Here is a 27,664-nt window from a genome sequence, read left to right on the forward strand (position 1 = left end):
TAGTGCCTTGAGTTATACCTACTTTGCAGGTGGAAATCTGCAGGATTGTTTACTCTGGTCATGATGAATATGAAAGTAGGTTCAGAAGTAAGAAAACTTTTTGTTGTGCATAGAAGAGGTTTTGATCAGAGGGGAGAGTTTCAGAGTTTGAGATCTTTCAATTAGCAGATAATGAAGTTTAAAATGTGATAATGCCTCTGTTTGGGTGAAATCCAGTGATGATGAATTGATTGGTGCTGAAGAGGGTGAAAAACTACAAAGTTTCTTCCAAAAATTGCATTTAAGAACTTCAGGCATTTATGTTTGTTTTTTCTGACAGAAATTAATACAACATTCTTCTAGAGCTTGCTAATCCCCTCAATAAATAAGATTATAAGTGGATATGTAGGTATATATATTTAATTCAAATTTTAAACATTTGTTACAGATATACTTAGGTCTTGAAGTAATTGATGAGATTTATTTATTTGCTTGTCATTTTTTGGAAAATACATTTAAAGTATTGCTTTTAACTGTAGGCACATAAAATGTGAACGCATGTTTGATTTAAAAGACACATTAAATGTCCTTTTTTAAATTTTATACATTGAATTTTACACAAGCAATTGGAAAAAAGGTTCTAAGAAAACAATGAAACACAGGTAGAGAATAAATAACTATAAAAGACTGATTCTGATTTATTTTCTTTGTGTCCTTAGTACACCATCATGCTACCTTTTTTTTTTTTTTCTTTAATTTATTTATTTTTGGCTGTGCTGGGTCTTCGTTGCTGCGAGAGGGCTTTCTCTAGTTGCTGCAAGCGGGGTCTATTCTTCGTTGTGGTGCGTGGATTTCTCATTGCGGTGGCTTCTCTTTGAGGAGCACGGGCTCCAGTAACTGTGGCACGTGGGTTTAATTGCTCCGCGGCATATGGGATCTTCCCGGACCACAGATCAAACCTGTGTCCCCTGCATTGGCAGGTGGATTCTTAACCACTGCGCCACCAGGGAAGTCCCCACCATGCTATCTTTGATAACAAAAATGTCCTGATCTTGTGGTAGAGAGGCCTCAAAGTGAAAAAAATACGAGTAATGAATGCGTATGTTCACAGCAATGTTTAAATTATACTGTTTCCTAGTGGATACCATTTTTCTTCCTTGAGTGGGACACTACAGAGTTGGATATTAATTGCTCCTACAAAGGTGGTTTTGCTCTTTACAATAAGCATTAAGACATGTCCTTGGAGCTCTGTGACTTCATCATATACTACCTAAAAAGGGAGAGAATAATGAGAATATAAATCAGATACGCTTAAATGCATCTTTTAAAAAATACTGCTTTTAACAAAAATATTTGCACGCTGATATCTTGTACCTTGGAATGGACAGGTTAATGTTAGAATCTTTCATTTCTAACTCTAATTCTGAAGAGCTAAAGGTTCCGCTAACATAAAGGAGTTTTAATGACAGAATATTTCTCTAAGAAGCTTAGAATTTACTCTGATTCCATTAAAAATTGTCTATCCCAAATTTAATAAGACTGTAAATCATCCTCTAGGAATAAATTTAAATACCTGTCACCTTTCAACTGTCCTTGGATTTATTGTGCAACATGGGACCTTGAACACTATCTTTCTTTGTTGAAGGCTAATGAGGAAAGCAGACCAATCTCCATGATTTCCTTGTGTTAATTTAATGTAGTACAGTATTTCCTTCTACATGTGAAGCAGTCACTCTATGGTTACTTTAATTTATTTAAAATTGTTTAATTTTTAGTTATGAAAATATATGCTCATTAAATAAAATATGGGGATGAAACAAAAAAAAGAATAAAAAAGAAAGGAAAGGTTTCTATTTCTACCATTAGGAGATAAGTACAGTTAACACTTTGATGCGTTTTTTGTTTTCTATATATAATTACTTTTTAAGAATCTGAGCTGTAATTATGTTGTGTGTATAGTTTTGTGTTTTTCTCTTTTTCACTTACTAGTCATGTAACTATTTTTAAAAAAGAGAGCTGTTCAACTGTGTGTTTTATAATATCCAAGAAGTAAGTCACAGGCATTACCACTGGGTGCCTGCAGTGGTAAAGAAGCTTTAAAAGTGTAGTACTATCAAGAAATTAGTTATACATCAGAGGAGGGGAGAGCTGTGTATAGACCCAATATGGTTGCCAAGGAAACTCCTTATAACACATTTGGAGGAGTTTCATATGATGATACAAACATGCTTGCTTTTTACAGCTAAACTACAAGATAGAAAGAAGCGTTCTCTATATATGCAAAAAGGAATCAGAGGAAACAACTTGAGAGGAAAGGCCTTGGAATCCACTGGGAGGCCTGCTCGGTGTGTAAGGATGCAATTTCTAGCCCATTGTACCGCATTTGCCTACCGTTTATGAACCCATTAATTTATCAATGAAATTCCATTCAAGATCAATCTGTTAGCTGCTCTGAACAATGATTTACTTATCAAGTAAATAATAATCCAGTCAAGGGAATGAGATACAATATAATATGCTAATCCAGTCTACTCTGCTTCGTGTGACATCTCCTGGCTACCAACTCTTCTAGAATCCTGCTCCCATTCCAGAAAGGAGATTACCTTTTAAGTTTCTTAGGACAGCTGATTCAAATTATTCCATTTAATTTATTGAGTTCCCCTGGATAGTAAAGGATTTTAAGGGCTGCCTTAAAAATTTCAAAAGCCTACCAATGTAATTCATCTTTCATCGCAAAGGGATGCTCAACGTGGACCCCGTGAACCACTCTTGTCTCCTGAATGCTTATCTTCCCAGGACTTCAGAGTAAGCTCCTTTCCTTTTCTCTACAGTGGTTATTTTGAACTGTCTAAATTATCCTCCATTTTCCTCCCCACAACACGTTCAGCAGATGAACTCATCTCCTATTTTACAGAGAAAATAGATGAAAGGGCCCTCGAAGTGTTAGTGTGTGTGAAGAAAAATGGAATAATTCTAAGCATTAGGCCTTTGGAAAAGTCTGGCTTAAGAACTCTGTGAATCATATAAATTAGTGCTAAAGATGTAACTTTCTAAGAAACATATCAGTATCAATGATTCATATTTATATAAATCTGTTGTCAACTCCAGTTCTTCCTCCATTTACAATGGGGTTACATCCTGATAAACCTATGGTAAATTGAAAATATTGTAGCCGAAAATGCATTTAATATACCTAACCCACCAAACATCATAGCTTAGCCTAACTACCTTAAACGTGCTCAGAATGTCTCATGTAATTTATTGGATACTGTACTGAAAGTGAAAAACGGAATGGTTGTCTGGGTACCAAATGGTTGTAAGCGTATTGGCTGTTTACTCTCGTGATTGCGTGGCTGACTGGAAGCTGTGGCTCGGCATCAGGAAAGAGTATCCTACCACATATCGATAACCCGGGAAAAGAGCAAAATTCAAAATTTGAAGTATGGTTTCTGCTGAATGTATATCTCTTTTGCACCATCGTAAAGTAAAAAAAATTTCGGGTTGAGCCATCCTAAGTTGGGGGCCATCTGAATGTGTTTTCTCATTCGAATATGGTGATAATAATATTTACCTTCTGGCATTGTGAGAAAGAATAAAATGAGATAATAAATATAAGCCTTATTACAAAGCCTGATACATAGTAAACACTAATGAATTACAGCTGGAAAAGATCCATCAAATACGCAAAAAACGAACAGTTGTTTCTTGGTATTTTGCCTTCCCTGACTGGAGATAACAGTTGTACACAAAATTGAGTCTCCCAGGTATTTAACAAGCTGAAATTCTTTAATAAATGACAGGAATTAATTGCCTTCCTGGTTAAAATACAAACATTTGAACTCCAAAGTTTATATTACTTTATGGATTTTTTCCCCTGTGCTTCATTATGCAAAAGCTATTTTCTTGAAAGTGACTGAGGTTTTATAAACATGTAATCATTGTACATTATAGAAGATATATATATATCTGTTCTAATTGCTTTACTGCATCCATAACGTTGTTTAAAAAAATAAGCGCTTTTTTCTTCCAATGCAATGAATAATTAGTGGGTAATGCTAAAGAAGTACACAGATGATTATATTCTTTGAGTCTTTTCACCAAATGATTTAATATGTATTGTGCCTTAACATAAACAGAACCAAAAATGCACAGCTCTTTTAATTTCACTTTATAATACTTTTTACCCATAGGCATGTGTCAAGTCTTCATTGCCTTCTGACAAACATTGAATTTGTAGGTTTGAAATTGTCACATCAAGTAGAAAAACACTGTTTAGGGTAATTTAATTAAGTAGGATAATATCTAAGAAATACAATGTAAACTATTATATATAGAATGGTTAAACAATAAGGTCCTATTGTATAGTACAGGGAACTATATTCAATATCCTGTGATAAACCATAATGGAAAAGAATATAAAAAAAAGAATGTCTATATGTGTATAACTGAGTCACTTTGCTGTACAGCAGAGATTCGCAGAACATTGTAAACTGGCTATACTTCAATAGAAAAAAAGGAAGGAATACAATGTACAACATACATTGACTATAACAATATAATTCTGTTTTAAAATAGAATCTGTATTTCTAATGAATCATTAAAAAAATAATGGTTCTTAACCAGATGCCAAAGGTCGTAGAGTAGAAAGAGCAATGGCACTGGAGTCAGAATCCCAGCTGTGCTTATTAAAGGCTGTAGGGCAATTCCAGCAGCGCTCCGACCATCAGCCCTACCCCATCCTGAGACCAGTCATGTCTACCACAGGGATTTGCATGTGAGAGGGGGTCTTAGGAAGACTGCTGGCAATCCTATTGGGAATCACTCTGGGGAGTGTCAAGGTGACAAGTTTGGCCCTGTATCAGAGCTTTAGTATCTGCAGGGTGGATACTAAAGGGACACTTGGCAGTGGTCCTGACCCAGCCTCTCTCAGAATATTAGGGAGAAAGAGGGTTATGAATAACAACTGAACGGACTATTTTCATGAAAAGCTTTTTAAGGTGACGTGATGTAATATTCACTTTGTATTCCTCTAAGAGATTTATATAAGAAGGGGAGTGAGGTTGTTCTCTCCCACTTCCCAGACCATTGCCTGGCTTTGGCAGTTTGAGAAATCCCAGAGTGGCTGATGTAGCAGTACACAGGAAGCAAAGCAGGGGGAGAAGTTAAAAACAAGGTAGGTGCCATGTGATAACTTACTAGGCTCCTTAGAAAGCACATACAGTTGGCCCTCTGTATCCATGGGTTCTGCATCCATGGATTCAGTCAACCACAAATCAAAAATATTCAGGGAAAAAAATTCCAGAAAGTTCCAAAAAGGAAAAGTTGAATTTCCAGCAACTATTTACATAGCATTTACATTGTATCAAGTATTGTGAGTAATCTAGAGATGATTTAAAGTATATGGGAGGATGTGTATAGGTTATATGCAAATATTATGCCATTTTATATAAAGCACTTGGGCACCCATGAATTTTGGTATCCTTGGGGCTCCTGGAACCAATCTCCCTGCAGATAAAAAGGGATGAGGGACGACTGTATAAGGTGTTGCTAAGAATGCACAGAAATAATTGAGGGATTTGGCACAGAGATGGGCGTCTATATCACAGCTGAGGGGGAGAGAAAGTAAAACCACAGTTAAAACTGGTGCACTTTTTTTGCATTTCTTATAAAGATTTTTATATTGATACACAGCATAATGGGAGAAAAATTAAAATACTGTTAGTGTTTTTCTTCTCATGGCTTTCTAAGTTCAACCAGCTTCCCTGTCAAATTAGTTTATATGATGATCATTACTATTAGTCACTTATCCATACACTAATTCACATTTCCTCTCATTTGGGTTATGTATAAATTGGAGTTTGCTACGCATAGACTATGAACTGTTGTTTTTGAAACAATTTTAAATGTGTTCAATGTATAAACAGTGTGTGTCCAAGCTACAAGTATGGGCTGATGGAGAAAAGTATTGCAGTGATTTCTAATCAATGGGCCATGAATGTGTGAGGACTCAGAATTATTGCAAGCCGTGAGACAAGTTATGGACACAGCAAGCATCATAAAATAATCTCCACACATGTGCATTTACTACTGGTTTTTATAGTACATATAGCTTGAGATAAATAAAACACAAATTTATTTAAACTCCTCGATTGTTAGTGGCTTTTCATCATTATGTGTTTCCTTAGATACAAATGCTGAAGTACAGCATGCAGTCTGAGAAGTTTCTTGATATTCATGTAGGGGGTCTTATACCCAGAACGTATGGAAACTAGGGATATATAGTTGGGAGGTGTATACCTTTAGCTGTTGACGTCATGACAAATAATAAAATGTCAAAATATATTTCCTTACTAAAGTATCTATTATTTGAATATATAGAAATGTTTTTTAGTTTTACATTTTATACAGTACACATAAAGTGTCACTTATAAAACTATCCCAAATATTTAATTCCACAAATCTTTTTAGAAGTAGCTAAGTTTCAAAGATACTAAGAAAGATAAGACATTTGCCTTGTCCTCAAGAAGTTTTCAATGTACTAGAAGAAAAAAGTCTGTGTAGGAATAAATAAGAGATGGTAAATGTGGCGTAAGAGACAGGGAAGAGAGACTGGTTCTCAGAGTCCATATTTGAGGTAAACCTCAAAGTTGGCAGAGAAGGGCAGGAGGGTGAACAGCTACATGAGCTCTATCACAGAGGTCATAGGGATTATTCAAGGAATGACAAGCTGTCTGATGTGACTTGAGAATATGACTAAGTATGGGGCAATGGAAGGGCATGAGCAAACAAATGTTCCTTACTTATTGTTGTCAAAGGTGCAAAAGACATTTAACATAGGAAGAATTGCTTTTTCAATAAATGGCGCTGAAATAACTGGCATTCATAGGCAAAAAAAGTGAACCTCAACCTAAACCTCACACTTTCTTCAAAAATCAACTAAAAATGAATAATGGACTCAGATGTAAAATGTAAAACTATAAAACATTTAGAAAAAATATAGGAGGAAATCTTTAGAACTTAGTGCTAGGTGAAGAGTTCTTAGACTTGCCACCAAATATGCAGTCTACAAAAGAAAAAAAATTGATAAACTGGGTCTCATCAAAATTGAAAATTTTTACTCTGTGAAAAACCCTGAGAAAAGGAGGAAAAGTCAAACTACAGACTGGGAGAAAATATTTGCAAACCACACATCTGACAAAGGACTATTATCCATAGTATATAAAGAATCTCAAAAGTCAACAGTAAAAATGAGTCAAAATGCAAACTATCTAATTAGAAAATGAACAAAGATACGAAGAGACATTTCATGAAAGAGGGTGTGCAGATGGTAAATAAGCACATGAAAAAAATTCAGCATCATTAGCTACTAGATAAATGCAAATTAAAACCACAATGAGCTATCACTCTATACCTTTCAAAAGAACTAAAATTAAATATAGTGATAACACTAAATGCTGGCAAAGATGTAGAGAAATTGGCACAAACATTGCTGGTGGGAGTGTAAAATGGTATAGAAAAGGAGTTTGACAGTCTTTTGAAAAACTATGTATGGCATTACCATATACCATATACCCCAGTAATTACATCTTGAGCGTTTGCTTATGTTTACACAAAAACCTATAAATCAATGTGCACAGCAGCTTTGTGTGCAATAGCCCCAAGCCAGAAATAACCCAGATGTCCTTTAATTGGTAAACAGTTAAAGAAACTGTCATACCTCCATGCCATGACTACTACTTAGCAGTGAAAATGAACAAACTATTGATACATGCAGCTACTTGGATGGATCTCTAGGGAACTATGGTAAGTGAAAATGTAACAAACTGTATGATTCCATTTACATAACATTTGAAATGACAAGGTTATAGAGATAGAGAATAGATTAATAGTTGCCAGGGTTTGGGGATGGGGCGTTAGAGGGAGAAGAGTGTCTGCGGCTATAATAGGGTAGCACCAGGAATCACTGTGATGTAATGTTCTGTACCTTGACTGTGGGGGTGATCACACAAACCTACACGCGTGACATAGATGCACAGAACTAAACATGCACACATATACATAAGAACACATATAAAACTGGAGAAATCAGAATAAGGTCAGTGGATCGTATCAATGTCAATTTCCTGGTAGTGATATTGTCAGCAGTCAGGCAAAGTGTTACCATTGCAGGAAAGTGGTTAAAGGGTATTTGAATTCTCTATATATTATTTCTTCCAACTGCTTGTGAATCTACAATTACCTCAAAACAAAAATTTTTTTGAAAAAGTATATAAGGATGATATTGGTCCAGAGACAACTCAGGAAAATTACTGAGTCAAATTTGAAAGGCTGTGAATGCCACACTTGGGATTTTGGGTATTATTCAGTAGGCAGTAAGGAACATTTGAAAAAAGTTAAGTAGAATAATAAATATGAGTAGTTTTTGACACCCTAGATAGAAATTTGAATGATTTAATTGAAAAACACAAGATAGGAGGCTGATAGGAGGCTATTATATTAGCGAAAGTTGCAAGGCCTTCAAACAAAGAAGTAGCGATGGGACACAGAGGAGAAGATGGATTGAAGAGGCAGGTGGCTGCACAAGTAGAACTGACAAAACTTGGGGATTAACTGGACTTGTGAGTGAGGGAGAGGGTGATGTCATTAGAAAGTTTCTTCCGAGGAGATGGCAAACAGAGTAGGAAAGCCTGGTTTAAAAGTGCGTAGGAGGCATTCTAAAGGGGCTCTTTAATAATCAGGTGGAAGTATAGGTTTAAAGCTTGGGAGAGAAGCCAGGGTTTGAGGAATAAATTCAGATGCAACCTTCAAGTGATAAATGAAAATTTATCAACAAATGAAAATTTGTAGATACATAAGATGCTTTTGAGTGTATATATCAAGAGATGAGGGTAGGTCATGGAACTCCAGGAAATAAATATTTTCAGAGGAAGAATGGCAATGAAGGAAAATGAGAGAGTGGTTAGAGAAGATAGAAGGGAATTAAGAAAAGGTAGAACTCAATGAAGTAAGTCAGAAACAGAAAAACAAATACTGTATAATATTGCTTATATGTGGAATCTAGAAAAATGGTACAGATGAACTTATTTGCAAAGCAGAAATAGAGACACTGATGTAGAGGACAAATGTATGGACACCAAGGGGGGTAAGGACAGGCGGGATGAACTGGGAGATTGGGACTGACATGTATACACTACTATGTATAAAATAGATAACTAATGAGAACCCACTGTATAGCACAGGGAACTCTACTAAATGCTCTGTGGTGACCTAAATGGGAAAGAAATCCAAAAAAGAGGGGATATATGTAATACCTATAGCTGATTCACTTTGCTGTACAGCAGAAACTAACACAACATTGTAAAGCAACTATACTCCAATAAAAATTAATTATGTTGATTAAAAAAAGAGAAAAGGTAGAACTTAAGAAGCAAAAGGGAGGTGTAAAGAAAGAGGAAGCAGTTAACAGTGCTGCCGTCTAACTGTTCCGGAGAGGAGAGCCTGATGGCTCATTGGATTGAGCAATTAGGAGTCTTTTGATGCCATTTGAATAAAACAGCATCAGTCAAGGTCAGAATCCACATTGCAGAGGATTAAAGGGCGAGAAGGAAGTGATGAACCGAGAGCAGGAAATGTGTTAATTTTGCAAAAGTTTGGAGGTGATAGCGAGGGAAAGAAAATTTGGATGCTTTAGAAAGGCTGACTTGAAGGGTTTATTTTGTTTTGTTTTTTTAAGATTTCTGAGTTGAGGATCCAGTGGATGAGATAGCCTTAAGAAAAGGTGAGCAAATAATTAAGTGAGCAAGGTACAGAGGAGATGGGAAAGGATGGAATCAAGAGAATAAATGTAGGGTTTGCCTTAGAAAGAATTAGGAGATCAGATGTTCAAATCATATACTACAAATGAATTAGAGAGCTATATAAAATATAAATTAACTTCAGTATAATTTGTACTTTGTACTTCTTTATTTTTTTCAGTGTTTCAAAAGAGATTTTATAAAGTTTATTGCTATACACAGGTTAGACTATGATAAAGTTATTAGGTAAGGAAAACCAGGTAAAGAAAAACTTGTTAGAGAAAATGAGGTGGAGTCAGGGATAATGTTAGTAGGTGAAACAAACGCTGTAAAGTCTTGGGCTCTTGATGGAGGCTAGCCACAATTTGAAAATTGGTTCATAAGCACTTTGAAAGCAGTATCTGTATTTTCCAGTTCCTATAGCATCAAGAACGGTGATCGGCAGACAGTGGCTATTTTGGGAAATGTCTTCCCTTTATGGAATAATGCTGCCAATTACTGTAAATTTTCCATATTTGGTCAAGCTGAAAAATGGCAAGAAAAATACAAAACGACTGGACAAGAGTTGACTCATACTTACAATTTCATTGTAAGTGGGGTCGGTACATTTTGGAACAGATTTTGTTTTCCTCCTCCGAACTTCACTGGGATACGGTAAAAGATAAAATTCAACATGTGCACTGGGCGTGGAGCCATCTGGGAGATGCTGCAAAGGAAAATGGTTATAAATATTAATGTGCATCACTATTAAAGAAAACAAGTACACAGCTACTAAATTTATCTAGACCAAAGGCAGGATCAAGATTTATTACAGTCACTGTTTATCAGAAAATAAGAGAACAATCAAAAGAAATACATCATTGCTCAAAAATAATCCCAAAATACAGTTTAAAAGAGTAAAACTGTCCATCTTAAATTAAGTGTTGTGTTAGAGAACTACATTTAAAAGTCCATTAAATGTGATTGGCTTTAGCTTTTTATAGTAAAAACTAAATTTGCATTTTTTTTTATTGGAGTATAATTGCTTTACAATGTTGTGTTAGTTTCTGCTGTACAATGAAGTGAATCAGCTATATGTATACCTATATCCCCTCCCTCTTGGACCTCCCTCCCACCCATCTAGGTCATCACAGAGCACCAAGGTAAGCTTCCTGTGCTTTATAGCATGTTCCCACTAGCTAAATTTGCATTTTTGACAGAAATGGTCAAGAGATGAATATAACCCACAGGCAGAGCCAGGAACTGAGTGCCTCAGGAGACTGCACACCACTTGAAAATAAATAATTCAAGTTTAGCACATAAGATGTAGCATTTAATGATATGTAAATGCATATTATATAATATCACATTTTCAAACAGAAAAATATCAATTAGACCTACAAGTTTAATATACTTATAAGACTTTAAGAGTTATAATAATTTTATTATCTAGATTATCCTAAAATATATTGAATAATCCTTTTAAAATTGTGTCCTGTGGAGGTCCCAAAGTTGCCTAAGTTGCTGCCTGATGGGTAGATCAATGATGTCAAATGAGTAGATCTCTGGACCCCCTCTCTCTAGTTTATCCTAACACCCCTGCTCCCCCATCCTGGTTTCAGAATGTCTCTCTTCCTTTTCCACTTTTTTCTTATGGATATTTTTATTTCTTAATAAATTTGAAGAATGAGTACTCTGTTTTAAAAATTTGGAAACCACTGTACTTCAGAGAAATGGGTTCTATCTTTGTGACCAAATGGAGAACAAATTGTACTAAAAAACTATGCATATCTAGTTTGATAAAATGAGAAATGCTTGTGTAATTTATATTTAAGTGGAGATTTGAAAGTCACAATTGAGGAATTAAATGGTTCTCTTGGTGAATACATTCTAACTATTAAATCAGTAATTTCCAACAAATATTTTTATATTCTGAATCACAGCGCCATTCACATGTAAACATCCAGTGCCATCCCCAATGTCGTTAGCTTTAATTTTACATCTTTCTTTGGCATTCAAAAAAGCATACTGGAAAGTAAGAAAATGTGACATATATTATTATAGGACCAACTTTTATTCCATTCTAATTTACATGGTAAAAATTATGTCATTAGGAAAATCTGGCTCTTTATTATTATTTGCAAATTAGATAAAATACATCTGGACACACCCACATGTCAAAACGCTAAGATTGTCAAACCTGCTGCTTTAGATGGTGCTCAAGGTATCTCTGTCCCACACAAAACCCTCCCGCAGGAGGAGCTCTGAAATGTATCAATGGCACAATGGAATTTTCTGTGACACAGAAAAAAACATTGCTATTAATATTTGAGAGTTGATTTGTGTGTGTGTGTATGTGTGTGAGAAAAATGAAGGGAGAAAAGTGTTTTTGCTCTGTGTAATTGTCTCTCTTTTCTACCATTGGGCACTGGGCTTGAGGATACCATACCTATAATCATTGTATGTTTCATCGTAGTGGTTAGAATCATGGTTCTGGAAAAGGACTTTTTGGTTGCAATCTGGGCCTCAAATTTCCCAGCAATGTGGCTTTTGGTAGATAACTTTTCTGTGGATCAGTTTCCTAACCTGTTACATGAGGATAAAGGTGATATCTGTCTCAAAGCATTCAAAAAATTAAATAAAATAAACCATGTAATGTGAGTATAGTGCCTGAAATAGAGTAAGATTCAATAAGTGCTTGTTACTATTTTTATTTTCTATAAATTGAACAAGAATACACTACATGCATTGATTAGACAAGATATGCCTAATGTACTATGACATTTATGAGCAGGGTTTCTCAATCTTGGCACTAGTGGCATTTGGGGCCAAATGATTCTTTGTTGTAGGGGGCTGTTCTGTGCATTGAGGATGTTTAACAGCATTACTGACCTCTACCTACCAGACTGCAATAGCACCATCCTCCCAGTTGTGACACCAGAAAAGTCCCCAGCCATTGCTAAATGTCCCCTGGGGAGCAAAACTGACCCCAGTTGAGAACCACTGATGACTCCCAAATAAGAATCTGTAATTCATCCTTAGGATCCCAGCCTAGTGACCTGTAAAGAGTTCTACAGGTACCTTATACTCTAACCAAAATCTATCTTCTACCTTTCCTCACCACTCCAAAACAGATTTTTTTCAACTTGTTAAAATTGCATTAAATGATACAATTTCATTTCTCCAGTGTCTCCCTTATCATTGATTTTCAAATCCAAGTATGTACCAAGATCAACATCCTCCCTTTTTGCCCTAGCTCATCTGCCACCACAGATCTTTATTTCCTAACTTATAATTAGATTTTAATTACTTTTTTATGCCCCAGTCTTCCCACTTCATTCCTTCATTCATCCTGTATATCACTGTTGCATTTAACCTTCCTGTAAAGCAGCTTTTTTTTTTTTTTTTAATAAATTTATTTATTTATTTATTTTTGGCTGTGTTGGGTCTTTGTTTCTGTGCGAGGGCTTTCTTTAGTTGTGGCAAGCAGGGGCCACTCTTCATCGCGGTGTGCGGGTCTCTCATTATCGCGGCCTCTCTTGTTGCGGAGCACAGGCTCCAGACGCGCAGGCTCAGTAGTTGATGCTCACGGGCCTAGTTGCTCCGCGGCATATGAGATCCTCCCAGACCAGGGGTCGAACCCGTGTCGCCTGCATTGGCAGGCAGATTCTCAACCACTGCGCCACCAGGGAAGCCCTGTAAAGCAGCTTTGATCCTGTCACTTTCCTTCTCAAAACATTCAAGGAGTCTCCACTGCGGTAGAAACTCCCAATCACAGAAGGGAAAAAGTATTTTGTATACCAGCCATCACCAAGCATTTAGCAATTAAAGGTTTGGGCTTCTGTTTCCAATTAGTGTCTGACAAGATCCTTGAATATAGCTATAATCCTTGTTTTCAGAATAATAGAACAATTTAAGTCAGGGATACATTCGATCTGAGCAGCTCACTTAGTCTGTCCTCCTCGGTTGTAAATGCAGACATGGATTTCTTTTTAAGAGAATCCTTTCTCCCCCTATAGCAGCTGTCTTATCAACACTTTTTTTTTTCCTCTTCTTACTGGCACTGTATCCTGATCCTTAAAGATCTTATCTAATTTATTAAAGAGATCACTAGGTGTCTTTTCATCAATACATTTTACTGTTTGCCCTTATGTTTATGTGAATTAAATTTTATTTTTAAATGATTAAATAGCTCCTACTTGTCCATCTTACCCCAGAATTTTTACTCTGGTTGTGTTTTAGACCTTCACAAAGACTTAACACTTTGACTTGAAGAGTCATAAGGCTTGGGGTTACAGAGTTCTTAGTCTGAGGCTCAATCTAAACAATGAGAAGTTTCCTTATGTCACCCAGAGGATGTTTTTATTCACGGTGGACTGAGGTCAAGCAGCACTACCACTTTTTTTAGAATTCTGGCTAATATTTTTACTGTGTTCAGATGATGTGAAGTCATCCAAATTTGATTTTTTTTTGCTCAGACTAACTCAGACTTTTATATATTCTAGATTTCCTGTTAAAATGCTTATCATTTTCTATGTTTAAAAATGGTTTTATATATGTGTTAGCTTCCTTATGAGATGAGAAATTATTTAAAAGGAAAATCCATGTCTTGTTCCATACCTCCCCTCCCCCCATATTTGCTTTGTGTTTTGCTCCATTGGTTACTGTACTCTACTACCTTAACCCCACCCTCATGTCTTTCTTCCTAAGCTTTCAGTATGTTTCTGAATCTCCAATTAAAAATTTTAAATCCTCACTTGAGATTGGGCTTTCCTTTACCTTATTCGTTTCTTTCTTTTCATAGCTATGTCTTCCTCACAGCTTTCTTTTCTTTTATAGGAGTCCTGTCCCTAACACAGTACTTGGCATATAGTGAATACTCAATAAACAGTTATCAAATGACTGATTAAATGAGCTATATATTCATAGTGCCTGGCTCTTTGAAAGTACTTCGTAAGTATTTGCTGAATCATCATTTATAATGCAATATAAAAACCAGAAGTCTTCCTAACTTCCTAAGATTTAAGTAATTTCTCTTACCTATTGCAATATTTCTTATTGTGACCAAACAATAAAAAGCCCACTGCAGGGTAAAAAAGATGTATCTTGGGGTCTATTTCCAAGGTCTGTCCTAGGTGTTTACCCTGAACTCTAAGCTGTTTGAAGGCATCTCTCTGCTAGAGCTGATCTTCTCAAGCACATCATTGCATCAGGAATATATGTGTTAAGTTCTGTTTGTTATGTCCAATATCTTAATGCTCCACTTCGAAAACTTTGACTTTATCTCACCTCTCAGATCATGTTACACAATTAGATGCTTACTACCTTTTCTTACTCATTTTTTCTCCAACTGGAGCTAGACTGAATTTGTAACATAATTACTTGTACTCCTCAGAACGAATCCTTGGTCACCATTTCTTCCACCTGGAGACTTGATCTGTAATTGCTGTCCTCTTCCTGAGACCGTGTTTACTCTTCTGTGATAGTCCTCTCCACCTCTCCAGACTTCTCCCACTAACTCATTAAAAATCTCCTTAACAAAAAGCACAGTGGGTTATTTAAATCTCCTTCTAGGAGTTAATGATGACCTGACAATTTCTTGGGGGCTTAATATACGGTGAAGTGTGAACTAAAGTCATATTTTTGTGCTACATTCCTATGCCCTCTCTCAACTTCCTATAAGTTTTCCCCTCCATGTCCTGCTTTGTGGAGTACATGGAAGAAACAGAAAGAGGTACATTCAATTTAATTGGAGGAGTGCCTTATGGGGACCTTTGTGTGGAGGCAGGGAGCTGGACCCACATTAGCACCAAGCACTCCCTGTAGAGGAAATAAATATGTCTCATACATGTTTACTACTATACTATTTTTTTCACATATCCGTAGGTGCTTTTGTTAATACAGTTTTATAATTTAAAAACACTACTGCATTTATAGTAGTTTTAAAAATTATTTTGTATTTCTTAAATTTATCAGATAGCAAAAGGACTTTAATGACATCTGAGAAATCAAATTTTTTTTCATTTGTTTTGTTTGTTTAAAGAGAGGTCCCTCTAGTTGAAAAGCCTTAGGATATTCTTAGCATTCACTGGTGGAAGAGACTTCTCTCTTAACTGAAGAATGAAATATAGGGGATTCTTAGCTAGATTATTATTTTAGGTTATAAACATTAAAATTATGTATATTAGTAAATATTCACAATGTTGACGTCTAAATAATATTGTTAATAATTAAATATACCAATTTTCTGCCTTCATTTCTTGCCTCAGATTGCACACAGCATTTCAAATGGTTTTCAATGCTACTTTTTTTTTTATGATCAATGAATGAAAGTATCTTGAAAATATGGTTAATTTATCAAAACTGAGAAAAAAAAAGTAAGCAGTGACATGTTGGTATAAAGACAAAGCAGAATATAAGTTTGTAAAGTAAATAAAACCATCTCACATTGTAGGGTATGCCAGCAACTCTTTGGTATTTTCATATGAGTATATGAGAAATATATTTATTTTTCATACATAGTAATAATAGCTACCACATACTGAATATTTAATTTATTTAAAGCACTCTCTTAAAATAATCCTTGAGCCAGTATTGTCTTTATTTTATTTAAGAGGTTTTTCTATAAAGCCTATGCTCTTAACCACTACCCTATACAGACTCTCTACAAAGAATGCAAAGGAAACTGTCAGATTCAAATTAAGAGCACTTCTAGATCAAATTTTATCAGGAACGTGATGAAGGTACATGGTTTAAAAATATCAGACACTTTGGAAATGTCTGTAGATTAATTCAAAGTTTAATTGTATTTAATAGGTTATCTTTTTTATGAATAATTTATGAGAATTTTCCATCAAGTTTTTTTTAACTGAAATGTTTCCAATCATAGGATAATATAGGCTTTGGAAGAACTCAACCGACAATGATTAAAATATGATGGGACTATCAAAACCTGAGGTCTATGCCAGAAACAAAACAACATAATAAAAAAGCATTTTCCTCATCTATGTGCCTGCCAAATTTCAGTTCTGAAACTGAGGCTAGCCATCATGAAGAGGGTCTTTTTATAAAATGACAATGTACAACAAAAGTATGGAAGTACAATAAAAGTGTTTCTGATATGTGGTTTGCTGTATGCTTCAGTTAAAGAAATGGTGGAATGGTCTTTCCAATCTTTCTGTGTGTTAATTCGTATAGAATGGGATGATTTAAGGTATTCATGAATTCAATTAGGATGGTCTGCTTCATTTCACACCAATTTAAGCCTTTAATAGAACTTTTATCATCAATAGATGATTTCCAATAATTTTTTTAAAAAATCAGCTCAAAAATCAAACTGCCATGTGTCTAGCACTTTGGATGGTCTGGGAGAGGACACAGAAAACTGATCAAAATAGTTTCTGCTTTCAAAGAAATAACAAATTCTTTGGCATGATCATCTGGTGTTTTATATATATATGTATATATATATATTTAAATTTTAATCCTCAACTTGATGTAGTTAACAACCAAACAGAAGTCACAGTCTAGTAGATAGAATTCCTTTTCTGACTCAATACATACAGATTGAATTGCTTCTAAAAGTCCAGAATTCTAATTATGGCTCCAGAATTTATCACTGAAATGTCTTGTTTGAAAAGTTTTTCCATTTCTTAATAACATGTAACAAGTAAGGCATTAAACCTCATTTATTTTTCACAGTCTACTCAATAGCAAATCCTGAAGAACTGTTTGTAAGTTAACTGGTAATTAAATTTTTTTTCTTTTTTCTTTTTCTTTTTCATTTTGTTTACAATTGCACTGAACCACTCTAAATGATTGCAAATTTCCTAACCCTTAGCCTCTATCCACAAGTGCTGAGAAAATTGTACAGATAAGAGACAGAATATGTTTTGTTAGAGATTGCTGAGGAATTGTGAAGAACAGATGAAATACTGGAAGATTAGCTTTATGATATTAAATTTGACAGTATGGGAAAAAGCTGGATTACAAAAAGTAGAAACTAGTAATTTAGAGGTAAAATATGAGTTTTTTACCCATATACCTCAAATATTTGTCTTGATCCTGTCCAACTAAACAGTTTTATCATGATTTAAATAAAGATACAGATATATGATGTACAGGTGTTAATAATCTGAGTGTTACGGCCAATATGCTGGAACAGATCATCAGGACTGAGTTATGAGGGGCTGGAAGGATGAACTATATCTAACAAAGTTGAAAACAATAGACTGAATGTCAGGTTCTTCTTTTGGGAAAACTCACTCTGCAAATCCAGGGTATGAAATTCTTGTTGCTTTCCTTCATTGGAATATGTATTTTTCTTTTGTTGCTGAACGGTATATTCCCTGGCTATAGAATTCTAAGTTGACAATTCTTTTCTTTCAACACTTTAATGATGTTCCACTGTCTTCTCACTTCAATTTTTTCTTGCCTACATTGTTTTATTGTTCTCCTATATGCCAAGTATTTTTCTCTAGCTGTTTCACTATTTTTTCTTTGTCCTTGGTTTTTAGCAGTTTGAGAACAATATATAAATTCATGCTTTACTTTGAGTTTTTCCTTTTGGTACTCACTAAGGTACTTAAATTTATAAATTTATGTCCTTCACTAAACTTTGGAAGTTTTTGGCCATTATTTCTTCAAATATTTTTCTGCCCCTATCTCTTTCTTCTGTCCTGGGAGTCCAGAAAACAAATGTGACCTAATGTTAGATCTTTGGGTATTTTCCCACAGACCCCTAAAATTCTATTCTTTTTTTCCAATCTTTTTTCTCCACGTTCTTTAAATTGGATCATTTCCCTTGATCTATCTTCCAGTTCACCAACCATTCCTCCCATCATCTCCATTCTTTAACTGAGTCCCTCAAGCAAGATTTTAAATATTAGATATTTTATATTTCAGTCCTTAAAAGTACATTAGTACTTTTAAAATGAAGTTTATAATTAACTTTAATATAATTAATAGAACATGAAAATAACATAATATTAATATAACATTATATTAGTTTCAGGTGTACAACATAATGATTTGATTATGAAGTCTAGTTTATATCCATCACCACACAGAGTTCCAAATTTTTTTTCTTATGATGAGTACTTTTAAGATCTACTCTCACCAACTTTCAAATACACAACACAGTATTGTTAACTATAGTCAGCCTGCTGTACACTATATCCTCGTGACTTATGTATTTTATAACTGATAGATTATACTTTTTGACCACCTTTACCCATTTCACACCTCCCCCGACCTCTGGCTGTCACCAATCTGTTCTCTGTATCTATGAGTTTGGTTTCATTTTGTCTAGATTCCACATACAAGTGAAATCTAGTGGTATTTGTCTTTCTCTGCCTGACTTATTTCACTAAGCATAATGCCCTTAAGGTCCATCCATCCATGATGTCACTAATGACAAGATTTTCTTCTTTTTATGGATGAACAATATTCCATTGTGGGTCTATACAACATTTTCTTTATTCATTCATCTTTTGATGGACACTTAGGTTGCTTCCACATCTTGGCTATAGCAAATAATGCTGCAATAAACATGGAGGTACACATACCATTTTGAATTAGTATTTTCATTTTCTTTGAATAAATACTCAGAAATAGAATTGCTGGATCATATGGTAGTTCTATTTTTAATTTCTTGAGGAACCTCCATACTATCTTCCATAATGGCAACACCAATTTACATTTCCACCAATAGTGTACAAGTGTTCCCTTTTCTCCACATCCTTGCCATCCTTGTTATTTCTTGTCTTTTTGATAATAGCCATTCTATATGTGAAGTGATATCTCACTGTGGTTTTGATTAGCATTTTCCTGATGATTAGTGATGTGGAACACCTTTTCATGTACCTGTTGGCCATCTGGATGTTTTCTTTGGAAAAATGTCTTTTCAGATCATCTGTCCAGTTTTTAATTGGCTTGTTTGGTTTCTTTGCTGAGTTGTATGACGTCTTTGTATATTTTGGATATTAGTCCTTTACTAGATATATGATTTGTTAATACTTTCTCCCATTCAGTAAGCTGCCTTTTCATTTTGTTGATGGTTTTCTTTGTTGTGCAGAAGCTTTGTAGATTGATATAGTCCCAGTTTTTTATTTTTGCTTTTGTTGCCTTTATTTTTGGTGTCAAATCCAAAAATCATCACTAAGCTCAATGTCAGGGATCCTTTTTCCTATGTTTCTTCTAGGAGTTTTATGGTTTCAAGTCTTATATCCAAGTCCTTAATCCATTTTGACTTAATATTTGTGTATGGTATAAGATAGTGGTCCAGTTCCTTTTTTTTAGCATGTGGCTGTCCAGTTTTCCCAGCACCATTTATTGAAGAGACTGTTTTTCCCCATTGTATATTTTTGGCTCATTTGCCATAAATTTGTTCTTTCTCAAGATTGCTTTGGCTATTTGTCCTCTTTTGTGCTTCCATACAAATTTTAGGATTGTAGGTTCTGTTTCTCTGGAAATGCCATTGGAATATTGATAGGGATTGATTCAATATTGATTCAATATTGATTGAATCTGCAGATTGCTTTGGGTAGTATGGACATTTAAACAATGTTAATTCTTCCAATCCATGAGTAGGGAATATCTTTCCATTTACTTTTGTTTCTTCAATTTATGTTGGTGTCTTATGGCTTTCTGTGTACAGGTCTTTCACCTCCTTGGTTAAATGTATTCCTAGGTATTTAATTCTTCTAAATGCAGTTATAAGTGGAATTGTTTTCCTAATTTCTCTTTCTGATTGTTCACTATTAGTGTATATGAAACGCAAGTGATTTTTATATATAGGTATTCTCTGCTTTTTTGGAAGTTTGCTTTAGGCCACTTTGCTTTTAAGAAAGACTTACATTAGCACCTGTTTTTGCTAATTGAACAAAATCCGAAGAGGATTTTCACTTCTACAAGTAACGGTGAAAAGCAAAAACAGTGTTCAGCGTTTCTTGGGGGGCAGCAAGCTGTTATAGAGGTAGCATGAACCCTGAGCAGTGAGAGTGGCACTGCTAAGCGCTTTTCCCAAGTGCTACACTCAGCATCTCAGCATCAAGCCGCCATAGCTTTGACCTGTGTCTGTGAGCATGTGTGCTTTATCTCGATTTATTCTGTGAATTTGTTAGCAAGATGTGGCCTAAGGTAATTGCTTCTTCATTTTTGCCATTTTGGCTTACTAAAGATTTTGTAGGAATGCTCTATTTTTGGATATCGAGGGAAATGTATTGATTTTGTATCTTGCAATTTTACTGAATTCATTTATTAATTCTAATAGTTTTTTTGTGAAGTCTTTAGGGTTTTCTATATGTAATATCATGTCACCTATAAATAGGGACAGTTTTACACCTTCCTTTCCAATTTGAATGCCTTTAATATCTTTTTCTTGCCTAATTGAATAAAAGTGGTGAGAGTGGGTATCCTTGTCTTGTTGCTGATCTTTGAGGAAAAGCTTTCAAGTTTTTACCATTGAGTATGATGTTAGCTGTGAGCTTGTCATACATGTCCTTTATTATGTTGAGGTACACTCCCTCTATATCCTCCCTGTTGAGAGTTTTATCATGAATGGATGTTGAGTTTTGTCAAATGTCTTTTCTGCATCTTTTGGGATGCTCATATGACCTTTAGCCTTCATTTTGTTAATGTAATCTATCACATTGATTGTTTTCTGGATGCTGAACCCTTCTTTCACCTCTGGAATAAATCCCAGTTGATCATGGTGTATGACTTTTTTAACGTATTGTTGAATTCAGTTTACTAATACTTTGTTGAGGATTGCTGCATTTATGTTCATGAGGGATACTGACTTGTAATTTTCTTTTCTTGTGGTGTTCTTGTCTAGTTTTGGTATCAAGGTAATGCTGGTCTCATGAAATGAGTTCAGAAGTGTTCTCACCTCTTCCATTTTTTGTAAGAGTTTGAGAAGGATTGATAGTAATTGGTGCTAATGTTTGGTAAAATTCACCTGTGAAACTTTCTAGTCCTGGTGTTTTCTTTGTTGGGAGGTTCTTAACTACTTATGCGATATCCTTACTTGTTAGTGGTCTGTTAAGATATTCTGTTTCTTCATGATTCAGTCTTGGTAGGTTGTATGTTTCTAGAAATTTATTCATTTCCTCTACGTTGTTCAATTTGTTCGTGTATAATTTCATAATTTCTGATTATGCATTTCTTTGGTATCACTTTTAATATCTTTCATTTCTGATTTTATTTGAGTCTCTCTTTTTTTTAGTCTAGTCAAACGTTTGTCAGTTTTATTTATCTTTTCAAAAAACCAGCTCAGTTTCATTGATCGTTTCTATTATTTTCTCCTTTTTATTTATCTCTGATTTGATCTTTGTTATTTCTTCCTTTCTGCTAACTTTGGGTTTAGTTTGTTCTTCTTTTTCTAGTTTGTTGAGATGTAGAGTTAGGTTGTTCATTTGAGATCTTCTTTTTAAAAAATATTTTATACCATTGTGGCTGGAAGAGATTGTTGGTATGAATTCTATCTTCTTAAATTTGCTGAGGTTTTTTTTGTTTGTGTGAAATATAATATGTTCTATCCTGGATTATGTTCTGTGTCTGCTTGAAAAGAATGTGTATTCTGCTGCTGTTGGATGGAATATTCTGTATATATATGTCTGTTAGGTATATTTGACCTAAAGTATGGTTTAAACCCAAGATTTTCATATTGATTTTCTTTCTGGATGATCTATGAATTGTTGTACGTGGGGTATTGAAGTCCATACTATTATTATATTGTTGTCTATTTCTCCCTTCAGATCTGTTAGTATTTGCTTAATATATTTTGGTGTCCCAACGTTGGATGTGTATATATTTATATTTCTTATACCTTCTTGATGAATTGATCCCTTTATCATTATATAATGAATTTGTCTCTTGTTACCATTTTTTGGCTTAAAGTCTATTTTGTCTGATAAAACTACCTTGCTCTCTTTTGGTTTCCAATTACACAGAATATCTTCTTTCATCACTTTACTTTGAGATTATGTGTGTCCTTAAAGCTGAAAGTGTCTTATAGGTGGCATATAGTTGGATCATTGTTTGTTTTTCTTTTTTATCCAACCAGCCATTCTGTGTCTTTTGATTGGATAATTCAATCAATTTGCATGAAGAGTAATTACTGACAGGTAAGGACTTACCCATGTCATCTTACTGTTTTCTTGCTGTTCTTTTGTTCCTCTCTTCCTCTCGTGCAGTCTTCTTTTGTAAATTGATGGTTTTCTGTAGTGGTATGCTTTGATTCCTTTATCTTTATCCTTTGTGAATCTACTGTAGGTTTTTGCTTTGTGGTTACCATGAGGCTTACAAAAAACATCTTATAGATATAATCATCTATTTATGCTGATAGCTTTACTTCAATCATATACAAAAACTCTACCCCTTTATTCCCCCCATTTTATGTTGTTAAAGTCACAATTTACCTCTTTTTACGTTGTTTGTTCATTAACAGGTTATTGTAGCTATACTTATTTTTAGTACTCTTGTCCTTTAACCTTTATACTAGAATTAAGTGGTTAACACTCCACCATATTATAGTATTAATCTAACTTTGACTATATACTTTACCAGGGTTTATACATTTTCATATATACATGTTACCAATTAGTATCTTTTCATTTCAGCTTGAAGAACTCCTTTCAGCATTTCTCGTAAGGCAGGTCTAGTGGTGGCAAATTTCTTCAACTTTTGTTTGTCTGGAAAAGTCTTTATCCCTTCTTCATTTCTGAAGGACAGGCTTGCCAGGTAAAGCATTCTTGATTGGCATTTATTTTAGTTCAGTACTTTGAATATATCATCTCACTCTCTCCTGGTATATAAGGTTTTTGCTGAGAAATCTGCTGATAACTCTACGGGGGCTCCCTTGTAAGTTACAAGCCTTTTATCCTCTTGTTGACTTCAAGATTCTCTCTTTATCTTTGAATTTTGACAGTTTTATTATCATGTGCTCTGGAGAGGATCTCTTTAAAGTTGAGTTTGGTGACCTATGAGCTTCATGAACACGAATATACAAATCTTCCCTCAGATTTGGGAAGCTGTCAGCCATTATTTCTTTAAATATACTTTCTGCTCCCTTTTTCCTCTCTTTTTCTGGAACTCCAATATATCACATAGGCTTTCTTCACTCTCCTCTTTTTTTCCTTTGTTCTCCCCTGACAGGATAATTTCAAAGTTCCTGTCTCCTATCTCACAGATGCCCTTTCTGCTTGATCCATTCTCCTGGTGATGCTCTCTGTTGCATTTTTCATTTCATTCATCATATTCTTTAGCTGTAAAATTTCTGTTTGGTTTCTTTCATAAAAAATTTCTATCTCTTTGTTAAATTTCCCATTTTGTTCATGTATTATTTTCCTGATCTTTTTGAATTGTCTTTCTGTGTTTTCTGTAGCTCATCAAATTTCCTTTAAATAGCCATTTTGAATTCTTTATATCAGGTAAATCACAGATCTTCAGGTCTTTGAGTTCAGTTACTGGAAGATTATTGTCATCCTTTGGTGGTGTCTTGTTACCTTGATTTTCATGTTCCTTGAAATTTTGCATTGTTGTCTTCCTATTTAAAGTGGCAGTCACCTCCTCCAATCTTTACTCTCTGCCCATTTCAATGTATCCAAATTCATATTTTTTGCTACCACAGTGTGGTGGAACTTCTCTGCATACCTGCACTTCCACAAAGGCTCTTTTATCCATGGATGATTGTCTAAGACAATGCTTTCCAGGAGCTCCTGCACCATGGCTGAGAGGAGCAGGAGTCAGTTCACAGGCCACTGCAGGGTCCTCAGCTGGGACTGAGGTCTGTGTGTCTAGTACCTGAAGCATAGGTAGGTGAGACTCCTCCTTGATCCCTTGGTGGATGGTGCTGGGTCTCACTTTGTCTGTGGATGGATGCTGAATTTTTGTTGTTGAGTGGGAGACAAAATGAGGGATGTCTTTTGCCACTATTATGCTGATGTCACTCCTAAAGGGACTTCAGAAAAGTCAGGAAGGAACCAAATTATGAGAACCAATGTCAGGGCCTTAGCTTATGTTTTTTTGTTTTTTTGTTTTCTTAAAGTTAGAATGTAGAATTAAGGGAGATTTTGGATAAAGGATAGAGTTTAGGGTAAAAGGCTTTCATTAAGAAGAGAAACTGATTAAATAAAATTTACGTCATGTGGTGTCCTGTACATTGATGGCTATGTCATCTGGGGAGATGGTGAGTGTCCAGAGCTGTTGAATATTTACAGCAATAATTCTCAGCAGGAAATCACTTTATTCTTAAGTGAGACAGATATGATGATCAAATATTTGTCACTTAACCATTCTCAGTTTAGTATCAAGTATTATAGAGAGCAAAATTCACAGAGAAAATCTATTCAATTGTAAATACAGCTTAAACTAAACTGCTGTGGACTGTGGCTATTTTTCACAGTGACATACACTTAAGCAAACATTTACTTATTTAACAAACATGTATTAAGGGCATAGTATTGTGCTAGCACTATGAAGTATACAAAACATATTTCCCACAGCTTTTACAATCAGTAAATTTTCAATACAATTGAAACTACAGGATGAGCCAAGATGATAAGTTTCAAGAGCTGAGATAAGGCAGTGAATATCAAATGGATGGTATATAGAGTAAATGTAACAGGAGGCCAAAGAAGGAATGATAACTAGGAACAAGAGTGGCCCAGGAGCTTCAGAGAGAGTAAGAGGTTTGAGCTGAGCCTTGAAGTTGAGTTGGACGTAGAAGGTAAATAGAAGGTAAACAGAAGTATGATATAGTGAGCTAGAATGACTGATGTGTGTCTAGTCAACGGTGAATGTACCATCTAGAATATAACACAAGTTTTGTACTGTGGATGGTGGACATAAAAGGCAGGTTATAGCTAGACTGCATAGTATCTTAAATATTAGGCTAAAGTATTTTAAATTTACAGAGACTCTATTAAAACTTTTTATTGATATGATTAAAATGGAGTTTTAGGATGTTTTAGGCAGAATAGAGAAGTAGGAAACAAGGAAAGGAATACAACAGGAATCAACTAAAATAATCTATAGATGAATTAACAGAGACTATAGAGTCAAATTTTAACAATAATAAAAGTAAAAGGAAACTAAAATGATTTGTTGATGATTACATATAGGAGTACTGGAATAAGTTAAAATATAGAAAATAAATTATAGAGAAGTTTTCATCAAGAGGTATTTGGGGACGGTGCAAGTAGTTCTGAGTGAGAGTTGGTTTTAGTGGAAAGTAGAGGACTATAATTTAGGATTGTTGAGTTTAAAGAGATGTCAAGATATCAGAATGTAAATGCCTATCAGGCAGTTGGAAATATGTAAATTGAGTTCAGAGAAATATTAAAAGCAGAGACATAAATTTAGGAGTAATTCACATAATCTTTGAAGTTTCAAAATTGAATAAAATTTCTTAGGAAATTAGTTTGAAGAGTTAAAGCCCTGAACACTGCAAAATCTTCACATTTAAGGGCTAAAGATGAAGTCAACATCTATTAAAGCACTATGTACCTTATCTAGTTTAAATTTATAAGTGCTAAGGAAGCCTCAGAAAGAGATTTAGAGAATGTACAGACAGTGAAGTTTTATGGAGAGCCTGAGAATAGAAAAGTTCAAGAAAGAAGAACTAAAGATGTTGGTTATTGGAAAGAGATCAATGACCATTATCATACCAATTATCATAGGTCTATAGAACAATTTATGGTTTGTTTTATTAAGAAATAATTGGTAATCTTTGAGGGTTAATGTTTCTTTGGTTAAAAAAATCATGAAACACAATAAAATATCTATATCTGGGCTGGGTACTCTTCACTATCCATTGCTTTGCATCTTATTCTTTGAAACAGGAAATCAATGTTGTAATGGGCCAACTCTGGAAGAACAATTTTTTATTCATGGAATATAAACCAAATATAATCCATGAGATAATTATTATTAGAAAATTGCCCTTTATCAAGAAACTGACATTTATTTAGATAAAGTGAATCTAGGATGGGGCAGTGACAAATTTCTTTTACAAATCTAGATTTTAAAAAATTGAAAAGAATTGGGATAGTCAGAGAACTTAGCCAAGTTAGTTTAAAAAGATGCACAAGATTGATGGGCCAAGACAGCAGAGTAGAAAGACCCTAAGCGCACACCCCCTCACAGACACACCAAAATTACCACTATTTACAGAACAACGATCAACAAAAAAGACTGAAACCTACCAGAAAAGATTTTCTACAACCACAATGAGACAGGTAGGAGGGGAGGAGTCACAATATAGTCTAGTCCTATACTCCCGGGTGAGCAATCCACAAACAGGAGAAAATTAACAACTTATTGACCGGAGATGTATCAATACGTTTTCAGAGAGTGATACAATTAATATCACCATGTGAAGTTGTTAGAGCTTAAAATTGATCAAGGGTTCATTATACAATTTATGACTGTCATTATCATTCACATTTTGCCCCATTAGGTTTTTGTTCCAAACTTGTGTATATTATAAATTCAAGTTTATTACCGTAAAATTTTCAAAAATGACACATAGCAAACCTTTGAGTGAAGAAGAAATTTTCGGTGAATTTTATGCAGATACTTTCTCTGATTGTCCGAGCGACATATATACTAGTGTCTCAGAAGATGACAGTTCTTCGGAATATAGTTCTGATTCAGACAATGTGAATATTAGACCAATAAAAAGACAAAAAACCTTAGTGATTTATTCTGATATGGAAAGTGAAAATGAAACGGTGCTGGAGAATGCTCCTTTGCGTCTACAGAAGAGTGGATTGAAGACAACATTTCAGGAAAATTAGATGACTTTACAGATATGTCAGGTGTAACTACTGAGTGTAATAACCCGCAAAGTGTTAGTGAAATAACAGAATTAATTTTTGGTAACGACTTTTTCGAGTTGGTCACTTCTC

The 27,664-nt window shown here is 34.7% G+C and overlaps 1 protein-coding gene across 2 annotated transcripts in view; it reads right to left on the bottom strand.

Moving 5' to 3' along the window:
• Positions 1 to 558: 558 nt before the first annotated feature.
• The window catches only part of PIK3C2G (phosphatidylinositol-4-phosphate 3-kinase catalytic subunit type 2 gamma), a 398,571-nt gene continuing 371,465 nt past the window's right edge, over positions 559 to 27,664 (bottom strand). For both annotated transcript variants that reach the window (XM_082421031.1, XM_082421032.1), the window contains 2 exons: positions 10,354 to 10,479; positions 559 to 1,249 (listed from right to left, as the gene is read on the bottom strand). In XM_082421031.1, coding sequence (XP_082277157.1) covers positions 1,097 to 1,249; positions 10,354 to 10,479 — 279 coding nt within the window. In that variant the 3' untranslated portion in view covers positions 559 to 1,096. The remainder of the gene's footprint in view (positions 1,250 to 10,353; positions 10,480 to 27,664) is intronic.

This window comes from Balaenoptera physalus (genome assembly GCF_965194825.1).
Source record: "Balaenoptera physalus genome assembly, chromosome: 13".
Taxonomy (NCBI): domain Eukaryota; kingdom Metazoa; phylum Chordata; class Mammalia; order Artiodactyla; family Balaenopteridae; genus Balaenoptera; species Balaenoptera physalus.